Below are 18,572 nucleotides of genomic sequence, written 5' to 3'. Positions count from 1 at the left end.
CTTTCCTATGACAATTCGGGCCGTGGGGTTGTGCTCTGGTAGCCATTTAGTGAAGGCGCTATGGCAGAGTATGGCTTCATGCGCTGTGTATTTCAGGAGTTTACGCTCTTCAAGGAATTTTAGCAGCGGTATGGGTATCCATTCTTTCTCCTGTAAATGCTTGCCATACCAAGCGTAAATTATGGGATGCAAGTCTTTAGCCAACTTCCAAGACGTTAATCTGACGAACCCTGTTGCTGGCGCGTCGTAGCTGCCATCTAAAGACACGCGAAAGAACTGCGAGTCTGGGTGTCCGTAGCGGTCGTAATATTCCTTACAATCGCCAAGACCTTTAAATGACGCAGGATAGCAATGCTTCATGTCTAAGGAGACGTATTCGTCTTCGTCGTACTCCATATTCCAAAGACCTCCATGACCGTGTTCTACGCACGCTTTGGAGATATCTTTGAACTCTTTTGGGGTAGGTTTCCAGCCGTTTCTCTTCTTGGCAGCTAAGAAGTCTAAGCTGCGGGAGCTAAGGACCTCGTCTGAGAAGTCTTCCCCAAGGGTTTCGCAGGCGCTCTGGATGCGCAAATGTTCGATTTCGGGGTGGTAAAGAGTACCATCTTGCGTCATAAACTGGCTTCCTTCGGGATCCATCAGCCAAATGGAATTTTCATGTATTAACTCTGCCAATGGCGAGGCCTTGTAGACCTTTGTCTCCTTCTTCTTGGGGAACCGAAGTTCTCTCCAAGCGTGTCCGTTGTGTTGGTAGATAATAATAGGAGCGCCTCTGCCTCCATATTTGTGAGTTCCTGGGTAAATGTACCCGTCTGTTATGTCTTTCACGTGTATTCGTCTTTCTAGGGCAGTTTCTAATTTCTTAATGTTGTCTATCGTGGCTCCTGCCCTGCGGGTGACATCTTCTTATTTCCTAATGGCTTCTCTTCTTTTCAGAGTTAACTTACCACCACGAGAGGAATCCTCAAAGAACTCCCTCACCAACTTACCCACGCAGTTGCCGGGATGTCTCATCGGCCTGAGTTTCCTAACGTCTGGTCTCTTAATCTCATACGCGCCGTAGATAACTACAGTAACAGGATAAGCAACTTCGTAGAATAACGCGTCTATACCCACCATCGCACCAGGTCTCGTATCCTTGTTTAATACAAACAGGTTTTGCTTACCTGACGCCCGGATAGGATTACGACCCCTTTCTATTACCCAATCGCCATCTAAATACTTCATGAACGTCAATTCTAAACGGTAATCGCCTTCAGGAATTAAGTCAATTATTTTTTCATCCCTTCCTTCATCCATGGTCTCGTCCGTATCTCCCTCCATAAAAGTCGTGAAGGCGAAGTCAGCATCCAAACGATCCAACACCTGAGTCCTCAGCCTGTGCACAGTCTTGTTCCTAATGCTCCTGATAGCGTCCATCTATATCTAAGAAATATTTTAACCCTCGTTTGCGACCCTTAACACAGCAGCAGGTAGGAATTATCGCGCAACGCGGGTTATTTCCGATGCGGACGCACACATTTAGAGGGGCCTTTGACGCAGGTAATACCCGTGAAATTCAATGTTTAGTAACTCGGATTTCGCGAGTTCCCCTACCTGCTGCTTCACTGCCTTGGCCACTGCATCTGTCATCCTACCCTATAGGTTGGCTGACATGGAATCAATTTATGGAAAATCATTATATCCCTAACTTCCCTGTCTTAAATGTTTTTAAATTTCATTTTTCGTATTATCATTTTTAAAATGCCGAGAAAGCCACATTCAGACTAGCTTTCTTCCACTTCTGAGTCAGATTCATTTTCTTTCTCGTTAACCTTTCTTTTCTTCTGTTTCTTTTCTTTTATTGTGGCCTTCAGTTTCTTGACTGATTCTGACTATATCGCTATTGGTCTTTCTGGGAGAGAGTTATAAATAGGTAAAGACACTGAATTGGAGGTTTTTATGTTCAGTGTTTTGATATTTTTCCAGCCACGAGGAATGATATTTGCAATGCCTTTTGCAGTTTCCATTATGTTTGCAGTAACTTCTTCTTCTGTTAGATCTGTGTGTCCAATTTTGATGGCACTAAAAGTAAACAAGAAAATATATAAAGCTTTCTTCTTATTTGTTCAGGCATAAGATATCCTTGAGGTGCAAAATGAAATCATAAATTAAATTATAGTTTCAGATTTTAGAGTTCATGTTTTCCTCCTTTGGTCTAACCAAGCTGACTCACCTTTATCAGATAAGAATGCAACCTAACCGTTATAATAAGCCCTGCGGTTAAGAAGAGTTATTCTACCTTTAGACTTAGACTACTCACCTACAAGAGCCATGACCAAGAGACATGTATGTGCTTTGTAAGACTTTATTGATTTCTCCTTTTAAGTCTTTCTTCTTCAAACTGACAGGAATAGGAAATCTAAAAAGTAATTTGATAGTATTGATTCTGTGAATATCGACACTCTGCAGTATTATCTTATCTAAATCTAATCAGGGTTACCACTCCATAGTGGACAGAAAGCCTAACAGGAAACCAGAGAGAAACCCTTGAAGAGTGATAGAGAACCAACAAAAAATTCTTCATATACACGAGGGATAAGTCAGGGAATTCAACCCAGATGTCCCTTGCTGAGAAGCAAGCACTCTCACTGTTACACCATCTATGCGTCCTATGTTACAGTCAATAATAATACATTCTAATTCTAGTAACTAAAACCATAATACTTTTTGGAAATCCAGGCAATCTTAGAACCAAGTACCACATAGTGTCAGGGATCGAGGACTAGGATTGAAAAATATAAGAGACTAGTATGCAAAAGGGAAAATCTGGCGTGATATAATCACCGGCCCTCCTCTGTAGTCTCGGTTAACTCACTTTTTTCTAGTGTAGAAAGCTTTCCCAAGAAACTTTGGCAATAGATGGTAGATAACGTCATCACAAATGAACAAGTCATACAAGCTTGCTAACTGTCTTTTGGATTCATAAGACTTGTAATCCTTCTTTAGTTTCGTTAGACTGATAACCTAAAAACCCAAGGCAATAATTAGGATATTATAAATATGTATTAAGTGTAACACCTTACCCATAGAATTATGGACAAAATCTTAATCCCTTATTTTCTTGTAATTATTTAAGTTAATTTATATTTTTAAAAATGTGGCATTATTCACCTATTGGGCACACTTAGTCCCAACGGGAATAATAAATGCTTTGCTTTCAACTATCCCATTCTTTTGGGTTTTTTTCGTTTCCTTGCCTACCTTGTTCTCATTGGTTTCTTTTGTCTTATTCTCATCATATAAACACTCCTTTCTACCACCTCTTTTTCTTTTACTTGGACGAAGGACTAGCATCCGAAACGTCAGTAAGTTTTTTCATCTTTTCAAGGTGTATAATTTACCCTTTTGTCATTACTGTTTAATTTCTATAGCAATGAGTAAGCATTATCCCATAATGTCAATAATATTATAACATACCTTCTTAAAAGAAGTGACCCCAGCCGACTGCAGAAGTTCCTTGACAGGTTTGCCTTCAGATTTAGTAATAAGACAGACCTCAGAGTCATCTGGATGCAGTGAATTACTAATGGCTCTGAAATAAAGATTTCATTGGTTAGCATTGTCCGTATTAACAACAATAACTGCACTGTTTCCATTTCCCTGAGTTTTCAAAAAGTTGACGGTGATTATGGAAACTATGAAACTCTGCCAGGGGTAAATCTCCGCTACATGCCTGGTTCAGAGGTGTAAATAACTCCAACCCCACCTCTCTCCCCCTCTTTTCCATGATGTTGTCCCTTTAACCTTAAAAATGAAGGATACAAACCCCCCACCTTCCTGGCCAAAGGCTCGAGTTTTCTATGATCTCAGCCCATTATTATCTATCACCCAGTATCTCCAGAGTTTAGTACTCACATTCTCTTAGGCTTTTTATCTGGTGCTGGGATTTTCTTCAGAGCCAGAATCAGCCATAACACCTGTTGGTCTCCAAGCAAGCTTGGTTTACTTTTCTCCGTCTCTTGAACATGCTTCATGAGAGCAGAAACAGCCAAATCAACCTGCATAAATAAGGCAAAATACGTCTTAAATGAAAGAAATTAAGCTTATGTTTGAAAAATGTAGTTCTTACACAATTTTTCGTACACAACATTTTATGCCGAAATCAAGCTACTGATTCCATAAATATCACATTATTTTAATTCCCATAGGAAGTAGGGTTCATGATATTCATTCTGTTATTACCAATAGTTTCATTTGGAGTTTTCAAACCTGTTTTTCGCTTAGAACACTCTCTCGAACAACCTTCACTTTGTCCGCCATCTTGGAACACGTGCTGCTAAACAATACCGCTGACCATAAAACACAGCAGCTTCATACTTTCCCAGAAGCCCTTTCGAAACTCAAGTACACAAAGTTGTCTTTCTTCCTTTCTTCCTTCCTTCCTTCCTTCCTTCCTTCCTTCCTTCCTTCCTTCCTTCCTTTCATCAACGCCAAAGCGCGCACACTCGAAATTAACGATCACGACAATAAATAAATAAATAAATAAATAAATAAATAAATAAATAAATAAATAGTCCTCAACAGATTATAATGACATTACAAAATAATTATTTAGTTGTTTATTTTTTAATAAAATTTCTAGTAAAAATTTTTTTTTACGATTATTTTCAGTTTTCTCTTAATCCAAACTTTGCACATTATTTTTATATGACAACTGGTTTTAGTGTAAGTATCAGCGCTTGGCACCTTATTTCTTTCTTTCTAATATTGTTTCTGTTCGGGTCCATAAGTGATAATTTGAGACTTGTTCTTCGAGTCATGCAGTTACCCTTTTATTATTTCAACTTGTTTGCTTCTTGCTTGTTAGTAACTGAATAACCTGGAATAAATTTATTTAAATCTCTCGGGACGTTTAATGATTTGTCCTCGCTTTGTCCTTGTAAATGCTCTCTTAATCCTATGTTCACGGGCTTGTACAGTTTCATTCTACGCATACATGTACTTTCTATTTTTACGACAAATAAAAGAAATACTTACAAGGTGTGACTTTGGCAATTTTAGACAAAAGCATTCTTTAGTTTCTGAATTTGAAAACCCACGAAAATATGTTAAGATAGGAATATAAATGCCTTAAGATATTCAAACAGTTTTCATTCAGTTCAATGGATGTATTTCAGAGTGACGCTTCGAGGAAGATGGCCATCGAAGGTGAACAAGAAATACGAAGGAAATGTCGTAATGTTAAGTTCAAAATATTTCGCTTCTTCCGAGTAGACTTCAATCCTGTGGTCACATTTGTCTCCGCGGCTATAATCTGGGGATTCGTAATATTTTGCCTGCGATGGACGGACACAGCTAAGCAAGAAATCCCAACATCGAAGGATTGGATAACTCTAACTTGGACATGGCTGTACATCGGGAAACAAGACATATGGGCAATATTCATCCTCTATCTGCTCTTCTCCAAGTATGGCAAGTTAAAGCTCGGCAAGCCCAATGATAAACCAGAGTACAGTGACGCTACTTACTTCACTATGCTGTTCGCTGCTGGCATTGGTGTTGGACTGTTCTACTTTGGTGTCGCAGAACCAATCTATCACTACCATGCAACCCAGTCATAAAACTGACTATGGAAACCGTTATCAAGGAAGATCAAAACGGATTGAAGTCTTCTGCTGGACCAACAAATAAAGCAAAAATCGACCGTTTGAGCGCAGAAACTGGCCTTTCAGATAAGCAAATCACGGTAAGTTTTCCTTTTATATTTTTATTATAGAATTCTTTTATAGCCACAAGTCTATAGTTAATGATATTCATCTTATATATAGGTGTGTATTCTTAATATTTTTACATTGGTGGTCTTTTAGTATTGGATCGGGAACTACCGGAGTAAAACATCTAAAGCGGCGAGTGAGCAAGGCAGCGTAGCTGCGAAGGAGCCGGTGCTTCAAGCTCTGTCCCGGAAGATCCAGTGTCGAAAGTGCCTTTCTTTCGAAAAGCAAACTCTTGGAATCTTTTCTACAGTTATCACGCTAAACAAGGTGATTTTATATATGATCTTTAAACCTAAAATCAGCGCACGTGCAGGTCGATAAGTGATCTGCATGATTACTTCAAATTACCTTCAGTTTCAATATAGTTCGAACATTATTTTTATTTCAAACGCTACTGTACGTTAAATTACTAAGATATCGGTTGTATCCTATTAAAACATGATTTTTTAAAACCTTCTTACAAGTACTGTGTATCCACGGGCAGTGTCAAACTTAATGTTCTTTTAATTACCCGATCACCAAACTTACTCATTTCAAGCCAGTTGACAAATTGTACTATGCCAAAAGTATGTTTTATAATCCTTAGGTTCAAATGTGTCATAATGATAAATACTGTAAGGAAATCTAGTCAGTGTATCTAGTACAGATCTATAATCAAAAAGTCTTATAAATAGAAATCATATCACTTTTTGTTTCCCCTTTACAAAAATTAATATATCCCACGGTGTATATCCCACATAAATTAGTATTAATAGAATTAGTATCATTACTATTGTTGTTGTCATATTATTGATCATTAAGAGTGACTGTATGTAACGATCAAGCAAAATTCAAAATCCGTGGCAAACTTCAACAAATCGATTTCGCTCATACTTTCAAGTTAGATAGGGTAATGTATCCTAAGAATCGCTGTATAGTTGGTTTGATCAAATAACGCTTTATTATGGAGAAAAATGGAATTTTTCAAACACTCCCGAAAACGCCGTTCGTGACAGTAAATTTTGACTCAACTTTCGCGGCTGCTGGACAAAAAATAAGCAACACTGGGAATTAAAACAACCCATATTCTTGAAGAACAATCTATTGAGTACGATATGCGTGACTTTGGGATCAATTGTACAATTTTAAGATAACAAAATAATTTTATTCGCTAGACGTGTGTTTAGAGTATCAAAAAGTAGGTCTTACAAAAATATTCATTCTGAATGTGCTTAACCTCTTAGTCGCGTGAAACTTCGCTGGTTGATTAGTCAGATGTTGGTCTTTCTAGTGGTGTAAAGAAATCTTTGGGCAAATGATTGTGTGTCACGCAGCATGTCTTCAAACTTTGGTCAAATTACTCATTTCTGACCTTTGGCCGCTTTCTATAACAGACAAGATACCAGTGTTTATAAGTAAAATGTAAACTCTAAAACAAGCCTAAAACATTTTTATAGCCTTAAATAATGTAGCTGTTTAAGAATTCTTACCTAGCAAACTCTGAAACCTGGATTTTTATGAATGTTTTTAGACACAACATCGATCTGGTTTCTTTCACTACCGACTCGAACTTGTCAACGGCCGAGTGCCACAGGGAGCCCAACCTTTCTGGTTGTGGTGCAAAACGCAGGAAACCCAGATTGATTAAGGTGGCTCGACCCCCTCACGCTTGACCGCTACCCTACACGTTTGGAACGCTGGTGCATAAACGTGTTTTATCCGATTGCAAATCTTTTTTGCACATAAGTCACATAAAGATTGAATTAGTGTTTGATGCAGTTTTTAATGAGATCGGACGTCATAACACGTAATTATGATGAAATATTTGTTTTCGTTTCGAAAATAATTTTAGCCTTTCAGAGCGTTCAACACTAAAATGCTTCGTACCACATAGTTATATACTAGATGCCTCCATTTGTAGGGATTTTTGAAAAAATCTATCAAGCTAATTATGAGATATTTGAGATTCTTTAAATATAGTGCATAATCTACTTCAAAACTAAACAATGGATTTCATACGGCCGAAATTAATATTTCAGAGCTATATATTCACAAAAGTCATTGTTCATTTAGTTTTACTCTGTATCTAGTTTTAAAAGGAACATTTTGAAGGTAATCGACTTATGCGATTTTGTGAAAACGTATAGTACAGAAGACGGGGTAAACATTTGATGCGCACTTTTCATCGCAGTGTTCTAGTCAATCTTACTAGATCTTCCATTATTCTAAAATTCGCTGATCATTTCTCTCAAAACTACGTCAGGATACAAATTAGAACTTAAACTAATATTACACAAAATTGCAAGACTATTGAACTCATTTAAAGCGGTCTAAAGCGAACGAGAAATACAGAAAACATTGATCGTTTCCCAACGATTTGATGCTCTGGGAATTCTATTGTTTGCTAATGACCATAACACCAAATTCTTTCGCATCATGCACGGTCTGATCTCGCTTGGCCGCTTTCCGATTTACTCCCGAAGCATGGTAATACAGAGTTGTGACAAACGCCCCACGTTTGAATAAAAAAAACTGTATAGCTTGTTTGTGATAGCAGTTATAGTTGACGTCATTCTCCAGTTGAGACGTTCAATGCCAGACCTGAAATCCGTCAGCTTTAGACAAGATAACGCTGACTGTTATCACAGCTCCGCAACCATACTTGGAGTTCAAAACCTCGCCAGGAAGCACAAAGTGAACGTGCGCATGGATTTTTCAGATCCTCAAGGAGGTAAAGGTCCTTGCGATCGCAAAGCTGCTGTACTGAAAAATCACATGCACACTTATCTAAACTCTGGAAATGACATCACGAGCGCAGTACAGATGAAAACCGCTATGGAATCACATGGTGGCGTACGTGGTCTAAGTGTAGCACTGTGTGGTTTACAGATTCCCGAGACATATCTCACAGAGAAATGGGAAGGCGTAAGCCTTGACAATGATGTTATCTTCAAAAAGCGTAACATTGTGGTTTGGAGAGCATACAACGTTGGAAAAGGAAAATAGATACCCAACACGAAATTTGAAACAACGAAGACATCGTCAGTTCTAGCCTCTTCCACCCTTAGGAAGATGGAGTATTCCGATGACCAGGTTCCAGATTCCTGCGATGTCATACCTAGACAAAGTAGGAAATATAAACCAAAGACCACTACAGATTCCCGCAAGGATAACAGCGATACCGATGATGACACGCTGTTCACCTGTTCCGAAGAAGGATGCGTAAAAACTTTCCAAAGATTTTCATGTTCTGCATCTACTCCAATAAAATCGTGGGTCCCTCTGTCACATACATTTGTTCGGTACTAATTATGAACCCTAGAGGCCGGTGATCATTTATGATGACTTACCGAGCAGAAAAATTGCATGTAGTGTATACGGTTCAACTTCTTTAAAATCAATTTAGAACTGTTACCATTAGTAAGGTTCTACTGCAGTTTTTCCCCTCTTTATTAGTCATTCATATTATAGATTATCATGTAATTCAGTAAGTTTTACTGGAATAGTTGTGACATCTTTTATTGTGTGTGTTTGCATCATCATTAGTCTCCCACGCACCACTACATCATCATTAAAACAAATTAAAACGATTTTTTAATCAATCTGGGTTTCCTGTGTTTTGCACCACAACCAGAAAGGTTGGGCTCCCTGTGGCACTCGGCCGTTGACAAGTTCGAGTCGGTAGTGAAAGAAACCAGATCGATGTTGTGTCTAAAAACATTCATAAAAATCCAGGTTTCAGAGTTTGCTAGGTAAGAATTCTTAAACAGCTACATTATTTAAGGCTATAAAAGTGTTTTAGGCTCGTTTTTGAGTTTATATTTTACTTATAAACACTGGTATCTTGTCTGTTATAGAAAGCGGCCAAAGGTCAGAAATGAGTAATTTGACCAAAGTTTGAAGACATGCTGCGTGACACACAATCATTTGCCCAAAGATTTCTTTACACCACTAGAAAGACCAACATCTGACTAATCAACCAGCGAAGTTTCACGCGACTAAGAGGTTAAGCACATTCAGAATGAATATTTTTGTAAGACCTACTTTTTGATACTCTAAACACACGTCTAGCGAATAAAATTATTTTGTTATCTTAAAATTGTACAATTGATCCCAAAGTCACGCATATCGTACTCAATAGATTGTTCTTCAAGAATATGGGTTGTTTTAATTCCCAGTGTTGCTTATTTTTTGTCCAGCAGCCGCGAAAGTTGAGTCAAAATTTACTGTCGCTAACGGCGTTTTCGGGAGTGTTTGAAAAATTCCATTTTTCTCCATAATAAAGCGTTATTTGATCAAACCAACTATACAGCGATTCTTAGGATACATTACCCTATCTAACTTGAAAGTATGAGCGAAATCGATTTTTTGAAGTTTGCCACGTTTTGCTCGATGGTTACAGACAGTCACTCTTAATTATCATTATTGCTATCCTGAATCACTATCAATATCATTATCAACATTTATTTGATTCTGTACAGACTTGAAGTGAAAACTGATTTATTTTAATTTAAAAGATCCCTATGCCTCCATGGAGATGAAGGAGAGAAATGTAGCCATTAAAACACTCTACATTAATCAAACTGAAAAAGAAAAAAAGAGGTGGCGAATGGAAGCTAGAGGGGTCCAACAAAATCCATATAGCCCTGAAGTTGTAAAAAAGATGAAAACACAGCTTCAGTCCCAGGTAACTTTAATTGATCTCATATATGTTATTATTATATAAGAATGTTACCATTTCTTTCTATCATATAAAGGATTGATAAAGGCCTTGGCTCTTCATCCAGGAAGAGAATCAAACTATAATTATTCAATATCTGCCTCAAGCTCATAATATTTCATTCAACTAAATAAACTCAGACAATATTTAAAGCTATCAATTAATTCATCTTGTCTTGTTTTGCAGATGCTATTGATGCAATGTGTGCATATATTAATGATATATATAAAATTGCAGTTTCAGTTTCTGGAAAAGGCTGGAGTGAGAGCAGTTTGTCTTTTAAACGCCCAAAATGACACAATATGGAGCCTTGGGAGTTCAGATGCTGATCATTTTCTAGATAGCCATCCTGAAGTAGAACATGCCTATAGAACATTTTTATGTGAGTTATAAATAATAAGTTTTAAATAAAAATTTTGTTATTTGGGAAAAATTACTATTGACATATGAGCATATCATATATATATATATATATTAAAGTATTTTAGTGTGACTGTTTTGTTTATGTATTTTTTCATTTCAGCTATCCCACAAAAGTACACAAATAACCATGTGAAAGAACTCTTCAACACGAAATTTGGTAATTGTTTAATTAAACTTCTAAAACTCATGTTTATAATTAATACACTTTTACTTTTAGTCCAATCAGCCTTGTTAATTTTGTTCGAGCTAGGACACCAAAGTATGTGATGAATAAAACATAAGTTATATGATGATACACACTTTACTTGGAATGTGTTATTCATCAGATGTTCTATGCATTAGCAAATGTATCAGTTTTACCATTTTATAATTTACCTTTACTGAAACCATTAATTTGTATTTTTCCGTTGGATGCTCTTTACATGTGGGAACCCCAGGGAGGGGGGGGGGGGGGATTGTACTCCCATATTGACTATATGGGGATGATCTGTTGAACAGGGTATGGTTTTTCGAGCTTCTTATAATAAACAAGGTATGCAAATTCACTCAAGTTCCAAGTTCTTCCTGAATTTCCTGTCATATTCAGGGTTTCTACTTTTGTATTGACCAAGCAAAACTGGTTTATATTATGAAGATATAACTAGCTAAAAACTAGTGTGAGCTGCGTCGGTGTTTTTAATGAAACAGTAATGATGAAAAGGTAAATTATACACCGTGAAAAGATGAAAAAACCTCTGTCGGATGAAGGACTAGTGTCCGAAACGTCAGTAAGTTTTTTCATCTTTTCACGGTGTATAATTTACCTTTTCATCATTACTGGTTTATATTATGGTTGACAAAAAAAATAAAATATGCTAGCTTACATGATAAATGAAACAGAAACTCAGTACAATTGATGATATGTTTTGTCATAAACAGGATCTTCAAACTTTTTGTCATAAACAGGGTACCCCTTTCAGAATCCCAGCAGAACCCCTACCCAAATCCTGGCAGATACCCCCACCCCCCACCTGTTGGAAACACAAAAATGGTGCCTTCAACTTGCATTTATAAGTACAAACTCAGTTATTCCACAAGTCATTTAGTTGAGTGTAAATTTTCTGTAACAAATAATCTGTCATAATAAATAATATACTTTATATGTATAGTTCTATATAATTGTTTAACTCCATTCTTGTTATTAGTCCATGGGTTATTTTTGAGTGTTTCGATTAAATGTAGCCTGCATTGAGGCTAATTTAATGGTGTGTACATGAAAATACTTTACACACTTTTCTAATGGCTAGTATTAATGTAAACATGGTGTAACAACTAATAATTATTGTTAATTTGGATATATTTTGATTTAAAGTATTTGATTTATATATAGATATTCTTGCTTCTGATTATTTTAACAATGAAAAACCTATAATTGATTATCTATTTTATGTGTTGTTCTTCAGCCGAGAGTCTTAATAAGGCTGGAGCGGTGGTTTCTTACACAAAGTACAACCAGGGAAAGTTTACAGTGGAGGGCATGCCAGCAGGAGTACCATTCCAAAAGCCCAATGTGTATGGTGCTACCCAAATTAGCAAAATAATGGAAAGTAAAGAGGCCATCAGGTTCATAATAAAGGATAAGGATTCACTGTTGACAAGGAACAGAAAGCCATGTGAAAAAAAAGATTTTATTCATTCTCAACAAAGCCAAGTGCTATTGAAAATAGTTGACGAGGAGGTGGTTCGTAGTATATTAAATAATGAAAGAAAAGGTTGCGAAAGTGACTTAGATGTCACTATTGCACTCTCCCTTGCTGAGAAGAAAATCTTAGCTTCTTGTTTAGAATATTTTGACACTGATGGTCAAATACTAATTAAGGAAACATGTAAAGTTAATAATCAGTCTGTCAGTGAGGAAGATATAGTCGTAATACCATGTTATGCAGACACAACAACAGAAGAAATATTCTGGTTGTTTCAAACAAAAGAAACAGAGTTACACAAAAAGAAAATTTCAGGACGATGGCTGGAACTAGTTAGTGAACCTATGAGTTATAAAATATGGTCATCACAAGATGAGGAGATAGAAAAAGGAAATGCAGTCCTAAGAAAGGATGACTTTATAAGGTTAGTACAAGGAAGAGACTTTCATGTCAATCAGTCAACTCATTACGTAACATTCACTTCCCATAGTTTAAATGATATAGATACATTCATGCGTTGTTTATTTAATCTAGATTGATTTTATCACATATATGTCAGGCACAGATCCTGCAGGCAAGTTCAGAATTGATTCATTGTATTTCTTCACAAACAAGATTTCAAATACTTATTAAAAATTTAGACACGAAGATTCGAAATAATTTTCAATGACATGGAAACTTTTCAACATTATTGGAGAAAAAAACACTCAAAAATAATGATTTGTAAATATTATAATATAACTGGTCCTAATACATCAAACATCTTAATGTAAATCATTATAAAACATTTATGCAGGATCTATGCCTAATATATATATACAGTCAATGTCATTAACGTTGTCCACCGAAAAAAGACATTTACACATTTAGACTAAAAGATATATCACGTGTTTCCTTGAACGTTCTGGCATAAAACAAACGCTGAAATACCATTCTCCATCTTAAATCCTTACTAAATGGTCGGGGCATTCTGGATTTTCAATTCACAAGTTGAATTTTACATTTAATTAGTTCAGACTGACGCACACAAGGCAAAGAATACAATAATAATGAAACACGTGATATATATGAAAATGTGTAAATGCGTAAATGTCTTTTTTCGGTGGGCAAGGTTTATTTATGACATTGACTGTATATATATGTATATATATACCTTGCACATTTCTTCAGGCAGATTTTTGAAACACTAGATAAGTTCTGACATGCAATTTTTGATTTTGTTTATTATTTTGTAAGAAATAATTGCAAATGTGTATTACGTAAAACCCCATGTATACGAAACCTAAAAATGTAATCCACTCTATGTGTGGATAAGTATGTTTAATAGAGTATTAATAGATTACTGTTCTATAAAATATTTACTGTGACAATATTGTATAATTAGGACATATCTCTTTTTGCAAATAATGAGGAAAGAGCCTTGTACTTATTTGAACCTTTTTGCAGTTTGTGCTTGTGGGGTAAGTGGTAATCAAGCCTATAACCTTCCCAGTTACATGACTCTATCGGGCAGGGTCTTAATCGTCTCTTTCCAGCCTTTTCATTTCTAGAACATAACACAAAATTAATTGAATAGTTATACAACTGTATTATACTGGCATAAAGAGTGCTTATGATTAATTGGTTCAGGTTATATAATGACTATAATCATAGAATGCAATGTCAATATTGTTTATAAACTTGAAATTGAAAAGAAGAATTATAGCATTTTGTAATGACAACATTTTGCAAAAAAACAAATGCCAAAATGTACAGAATGATAGAGAAAATTTTGATATACAGTTGAATCTCTCATCATAAGCAACCACCAATGGGACAAGGTAAAAGTGATCACTTACAGTAGATGGTCACCTTATTAGTAGGAGAGAGACATTTTACTGTGGAACCACCCAGGAATTTCATAAGGTTTTGGTCGCTTATATAGGAGCTGGTAGCATACGAGAGTGGTTGGTCGTTTTAAGAGAGTCAACTGTATATAAACACATCCTTAATTACAAGGCTTTAATGCACACTAATTATCAAAAGAAACATATATATCTCACCTAATCTTTATTCTCTTCCTTTGAAGTCTTATTTTCTTGATCTCTTCCTTATTGAGTTTATGAATAAACTTTAAATGGTTTCCAATGTGGGTGAAGTCTTTTTTACAAATCTGGAAAACAATGTGCCCATTTTAATCAAAATGACTGACATAAAAGAAATATATAATTATATATTTTAATATTACAAAAAGAATGCACATTCATTATAAAAAATCAATGAATATAAATTTAATAAATTATCAAAGATATATAAATTAAGTCTCCATCATTGCTTTCTCTTGTCAAAATCAAGACAGATTTTAATTACAAGGTGTTCATTTGATGGAGAGGGATCATCACTATGGTAACAGTAAGAGGTTATAAACAAAGTTTGAGGCATTATCTCTATGATAACACCATCATCGCTATATGATCGCTGTATCTGTACGTCTTCTTAGAGTTAACGTTAGCGGAATGTTCTGGTGTATTTACATGATGTAAGTGTTCTTGATGTTCATCAAGTTCCTCTGTGCTCGAAGAATCATCATCAACTCGGCCTTCGAGCGCATTCAGAACTTTCTTTGCCTCGTTTCTCATTTTCATTTTTATGATTTCTTTCGAATCACCGTTAGTAGGCTTGAGTGCATCCCTTGTTTTTGTTATGGTGCCACCATATCCTTGATGGAAAGACTGTAAAAGGGTTTCCACATTTTCAAGGAGTTTCGCACGACTTTCTAGACCCAATTCCCTCGCGACACTTCCTTCTGCCCTTATCTGCCCAAGGAAAGCACTGTACTCAAACCGCGGCCTGTAGTTGAAGAACATTTAGAAATGAAATTCCTTCACACGAGCAATTCACCTGGTGTTATCGATATTAGAGCCTACTATGTTTCTGGTCAGCGACCTTAATTAAAGCGGTTACTATGTCGATGTATATCCCCACCGGTTTTCCATATGTAATTTATAGATCTTATAATAAGTCAACCAACAATATACTACATAATATAATATATGCATAATCAGTTCTAATACCATAGAATATTCGCTATACTATCAGTAATCGGCTAAGTGTATTGTAACTAATGCAATTACTTAGGTGTCCCCAATTTAGTATCACTTGTCACTTTAGCTCACTTGTGGCCTAGTAGAACGGCACATTTAATAAAGAGATTGATTGCTTGAAGAAAGAAAATCAGCAAAATCTGAAAATGTCTGATACTGCGTTATTGTATTAGGTTAATAATCGTATACAAATGATGTTCTAAAATAAGTGTTGTCATTTCAATTTTCCCATGTATAAATTGCATTTCATCCACTGCCATATACACCATTATTTCACAATCAGCTTCTGTAACCCCGCCTTGTTTCCCATAAAGCGGATACAAAAATGTTTTGGGGGTGATCACAGTTAATTAAACTGCATTTTTTCCTACTCACTCTCAATGCACTGACGAATATTGTAGGGATAAAGTATGGAATGGGAATTCCCCTTGTGCGTCGTGTGGAATGGAATATTCATTTTTGATCCACTAGGAAGGCCAAATAACAAACGGCCCTCCTGATAGGCAAAAAAAAATGTGAATAGATTTTCTTGGGCGTGGCAAATATATGTTATTTGTGTCCCATGTAGCATCGATTGCACCACTGCGTAAATGACGCTACGCATCCCACAAATAACACACTATACACCCTCCAGAAGGTCAAGTTTGTTCATTTAATTTCAGTTAAGATTGTGTCGGACAAGAGAAATTGCTCGTACGTATATGTTTATTTTAGCAGTCGTCGGTTTGAGTAGATTCAACGAGTATAATGAACTTGGTAATGATCTAATAGCAAAGTTTAGGTAACTCGTACAAGTTTGACTCCAGATATCAACAGGTTTCAATAGGTTTTTTACTACTTCGGTGTTATTTAGAAGGGGAAAAATGACAAACAGTTCTATATAATTGCTTGCTTAGAAACGCTTAGAGAATTATGAAAAGCACAATTCTTTTTTTCACAGAATATAATCGTGAGTAAAAATTAACAGTTTCCTGTGCATCCTACCCATGGCGCTTATATATTAAATAGGCCAAGCATCTAAATTTTATACAAGAAAATAAAACCCCTGTCAGATGTAGAACTCACATGCTTACTTAAAATTCGGGTAAGAATTAATCATAGCTAATTATACTTGACTTTCAAACATAGACTAAGATCAGTTGTGCTAATTTTGTTTTTATGTATGTGTTAATAATTTTGTTACTGATATTAAAAAAACTGAAACAAAAATCCTTTAACGCTGGTTCTTTGACCCTTGAATGCTATTGAGGGAAAGACAAGGCTGTGTTGATTTAGGTTGTAGCGTTTTTATGGCTGACTAGCTCGGAAATGATGATTTGCAGCATATAACGTTACCCGTCCAAAACGATTACTTAAGGCCTATGTAACAGTATATGACCGATTAAGCACTATATGGAAGAACAAGATATTTGTTATCGTCCTCAACAAACTCTTTATTTCGAGGCGTAAAAAGCAAGTTATCGATAAAAAAGTACTGAAAAACTGTATTTAGTTTAAATATTTCGCTAAATACTCGAATCGATTAAAATTATATGTGAAAACGGTTACATCTTAATTGTGCGAATTTTGTTTTTGTGTGTGTTAATTTTGTTATTAACATCTATGATGCTTTGCCGGTGCAAAGGTATTCACAACCTCTTAATATAATATGATTGCGTTTTTTTTAATACGTATGTCTTTTATGACTAATACCGTAGGTAATGGAGCGAAACTATACTAATTCTTGTAATAATGTCGAATGAAATGTTCCGCTTTTGCTACTGATCATGAAAAGTGATTGCCCTCTGACTTTATCTAGTTATATAGGACTGAGATGAGAGGAGAGTTAAGGAAGGAAAGTATTGTTCAAGAGGGTGTAGAAGACGAAAAATGGAATGGAAAAAATACATTGATGATATATTCATGATATGGACACATGGCACCTCAACCCTAAACACTTTCATTACACACCTTAATTCCTTCCACCCTACCATCAAGTTCTAACATACCTTTCCCCCGCCGCACTCTATAAACTAGTTTATATAGCAACACAAATTTTCATCATACATGCGTACACCTGGGATTTCTATAGAGTTGCCCAACATATAGACATATGCATAACTTAATTCGATGGCCCACTCTGTAGACCCGCTATATAGAAGTATTTGTTTATAATTAAAAAAAAAAATCAAATAACATAAAAGGAGGCCACATTTGCTCAGAAAAAAACTCTCCTTGTAACATGGAAGAGTGATGTGCGTTTTTTATAATGCTCTAAAACCACATTATAGTGCTCATTGTGTTTTGAGGTAGAAAAACCACACAGACCCACTTGGATGATATCAAATGAGTGTAAATTTAAAAGTTTTTATGCTCCGTTGAGTTTCCTATGTTCATACGTTATGTCGCTGCTCTGAGTTCACTAATATGAAATACGGTGTTGCACGCATGCGTTGAACTGTAAAACAGTTGCCCGTTTAGGGTAGGGATATGCCGCTGAGCCCTCTGAACCCTGACCCTGTTCCAGAGTAAAATCGCTATGAACTCCTTGCTCTCTGACTCTATCACTGCCCAATAGACTAGTAACATTATACTTTCGATCGATTTATTGAATATCAATCAACCATATGTAAATGTTAAACACCTTATTAGAGTTTTATATTAACAATATTATTTATTGGCAAGTAATAAAAGGAATTATGTACATTGTTATTGTTTTAGTTACTCATGCATCACTATCATCATCACTTTCATTGTTAACATCATCTGCATCATCGTTGTCATCATCTGCATCATCGTTGTCATCATCTGCATCATCATCAGTGTCGTCATCATCATCATCATCATCCTCACTATCATCATCACTAGCACTACTAAAATCATCTTCATCACCACTCACTCCTTCGGCATCGTTTATTTTTACACCCTCTACAGTTTTCGCCCTTCGTGT

At 36.0% G+C, this 18,572-nt stretch overlaps 3 protein-coding genes and 1 long non-coding RNA gene across 6 annotated transcripts; 1 reads left to right on the top strand and 3 right to left on the bottom strand.

Moving 5' to 3' along the window:
- Positions 1-1,700: 1,700 nt before the first annotated feature.
- LOC148912066 (ribosomal L1 domain-containing protein 1-like) lies at positions 1,701-4,310 on the bottom strand. 2 transcript variants are annotated; one of them, XM_089028553.1, is made up of 6 exons: positions 4,252-4,310; positions 3,898-4,040; positions 3,460-3,574; positions 2,858-3,006; positions 2,303-2,401; positions 1,701-2,064 (listed from the first exon to the last, which is right to left on the bottom strand). In XM_089028553.1, exons 1-6 carry the CDS (start codon positions 4,300-4,302, stop codon positions 1,875-1,877), a joined length of 747 nt encoding a protein of 248 aa, XP_088884679.1. In that variant the 5' UTR covers positions 4,303-4,310; the 3' UTR covers positions 1,701-1,874. The 2 variants fall into 2 exon arrangements, with proteins under 2 accessions (XP_088884679.1, XP_088884680.1); XM_089028554.1 differs by having other exon boundaries at positions 4,225-4,289.
- Positions 4,311-6,878: 2,568 nt separating this feature from the next.
- On the bottom strand, positions 6,879-7,366 carry LOC148912065 (uncharacterized). Its single transcript, XR_016119483.1, has 2 exons — positions 7,226-7,366; positions 6,879-7,120 (listed from the first exon to the last, which is right to left on the bottom strand). It is a non-coding gene; the product is annotated as an uncharacterized LOC148912065 (long non-coding RNA).
- Positions 7,367-9,893: 2,527 nt separating this feature from the next.
- On the top strand, positions 9,894-13,204 carry LOC148912064 (uncharacterized). Its single transcript, XM_089028450.1, has 4 exons — positions 9,894-10,422; positions 10,693-10,837; positions 10,979-11,035; positions 12,321-13,204. The coding sequence occupies exons 1-4, from the start codon at positions 10,267-10,269 to the stop codon at positions 13,097-13,099; spliced, it is 1,137 nt and encodes a 378-aa protein (XP_088884576.1). The 5' UTR covers positions 9,894-10,266; the 3' UTR covers positions 13,100-13,204.
- Positions 12,428-15,451, bottom strand: LOC148912063 (uncharacterized). 2 transcript variants are annotated; one of them, XM_089028452.1, is made up of 4 exons: positions 15,074-15,451; positions 14,603-14,712; positions 13,997-14,106; positions 12,428-12,505 (listed from the first exon to the last, which is right to left on the bottom strand). In XM_089028452.1, exons 1-4 carry the CDS (start codon positions 15,404-15,406, stop codon positions 12,483-12,485), a joined length of 576 nt encoding a protein of 191 aa, XP_088884578.1. In that variant the 5' UTR covers positions 15,407-15,451; the 3' UTR covers positions 12,428-12,482. The 2 variants fall into 2 exon arrangements, with proteins under 2 accessions (XP_088884578.1, XP_088884577.1); XM_089028451.1 differs by lacking the exon at positions 12,428-12,505 and having other exon boundaries at positions 13,718-14,106.
- Between the last annotated feature and the right edge of the window lie 3,121 nt (positions 15,452-18,572).

Source organism: Actinia tenebrosa, unplaced genomic scaffold (assembly GCF_029948245.1).
Source record: "Actinia tenebrosa isolate PJP-AT-01 unplaced genomic scaffold, QUT_ActTen_1.0 PGA_scaffold12__29_contigs__length_12842862, whole genome shotgun sequence".
NCBI classification, from domain to species: domain Eukaryota; kingdom Metazoa; phylum Cnidaria; class Anthozoa; order Actiniaria; family Actiniidae; genus Actinia; species Actinia tenebrosa.
The sequence above is the reverse complement of the archived record's forward strand: the minus strand, read 5'-3'. Positions and strand labels throughout refer to the sequence as shown.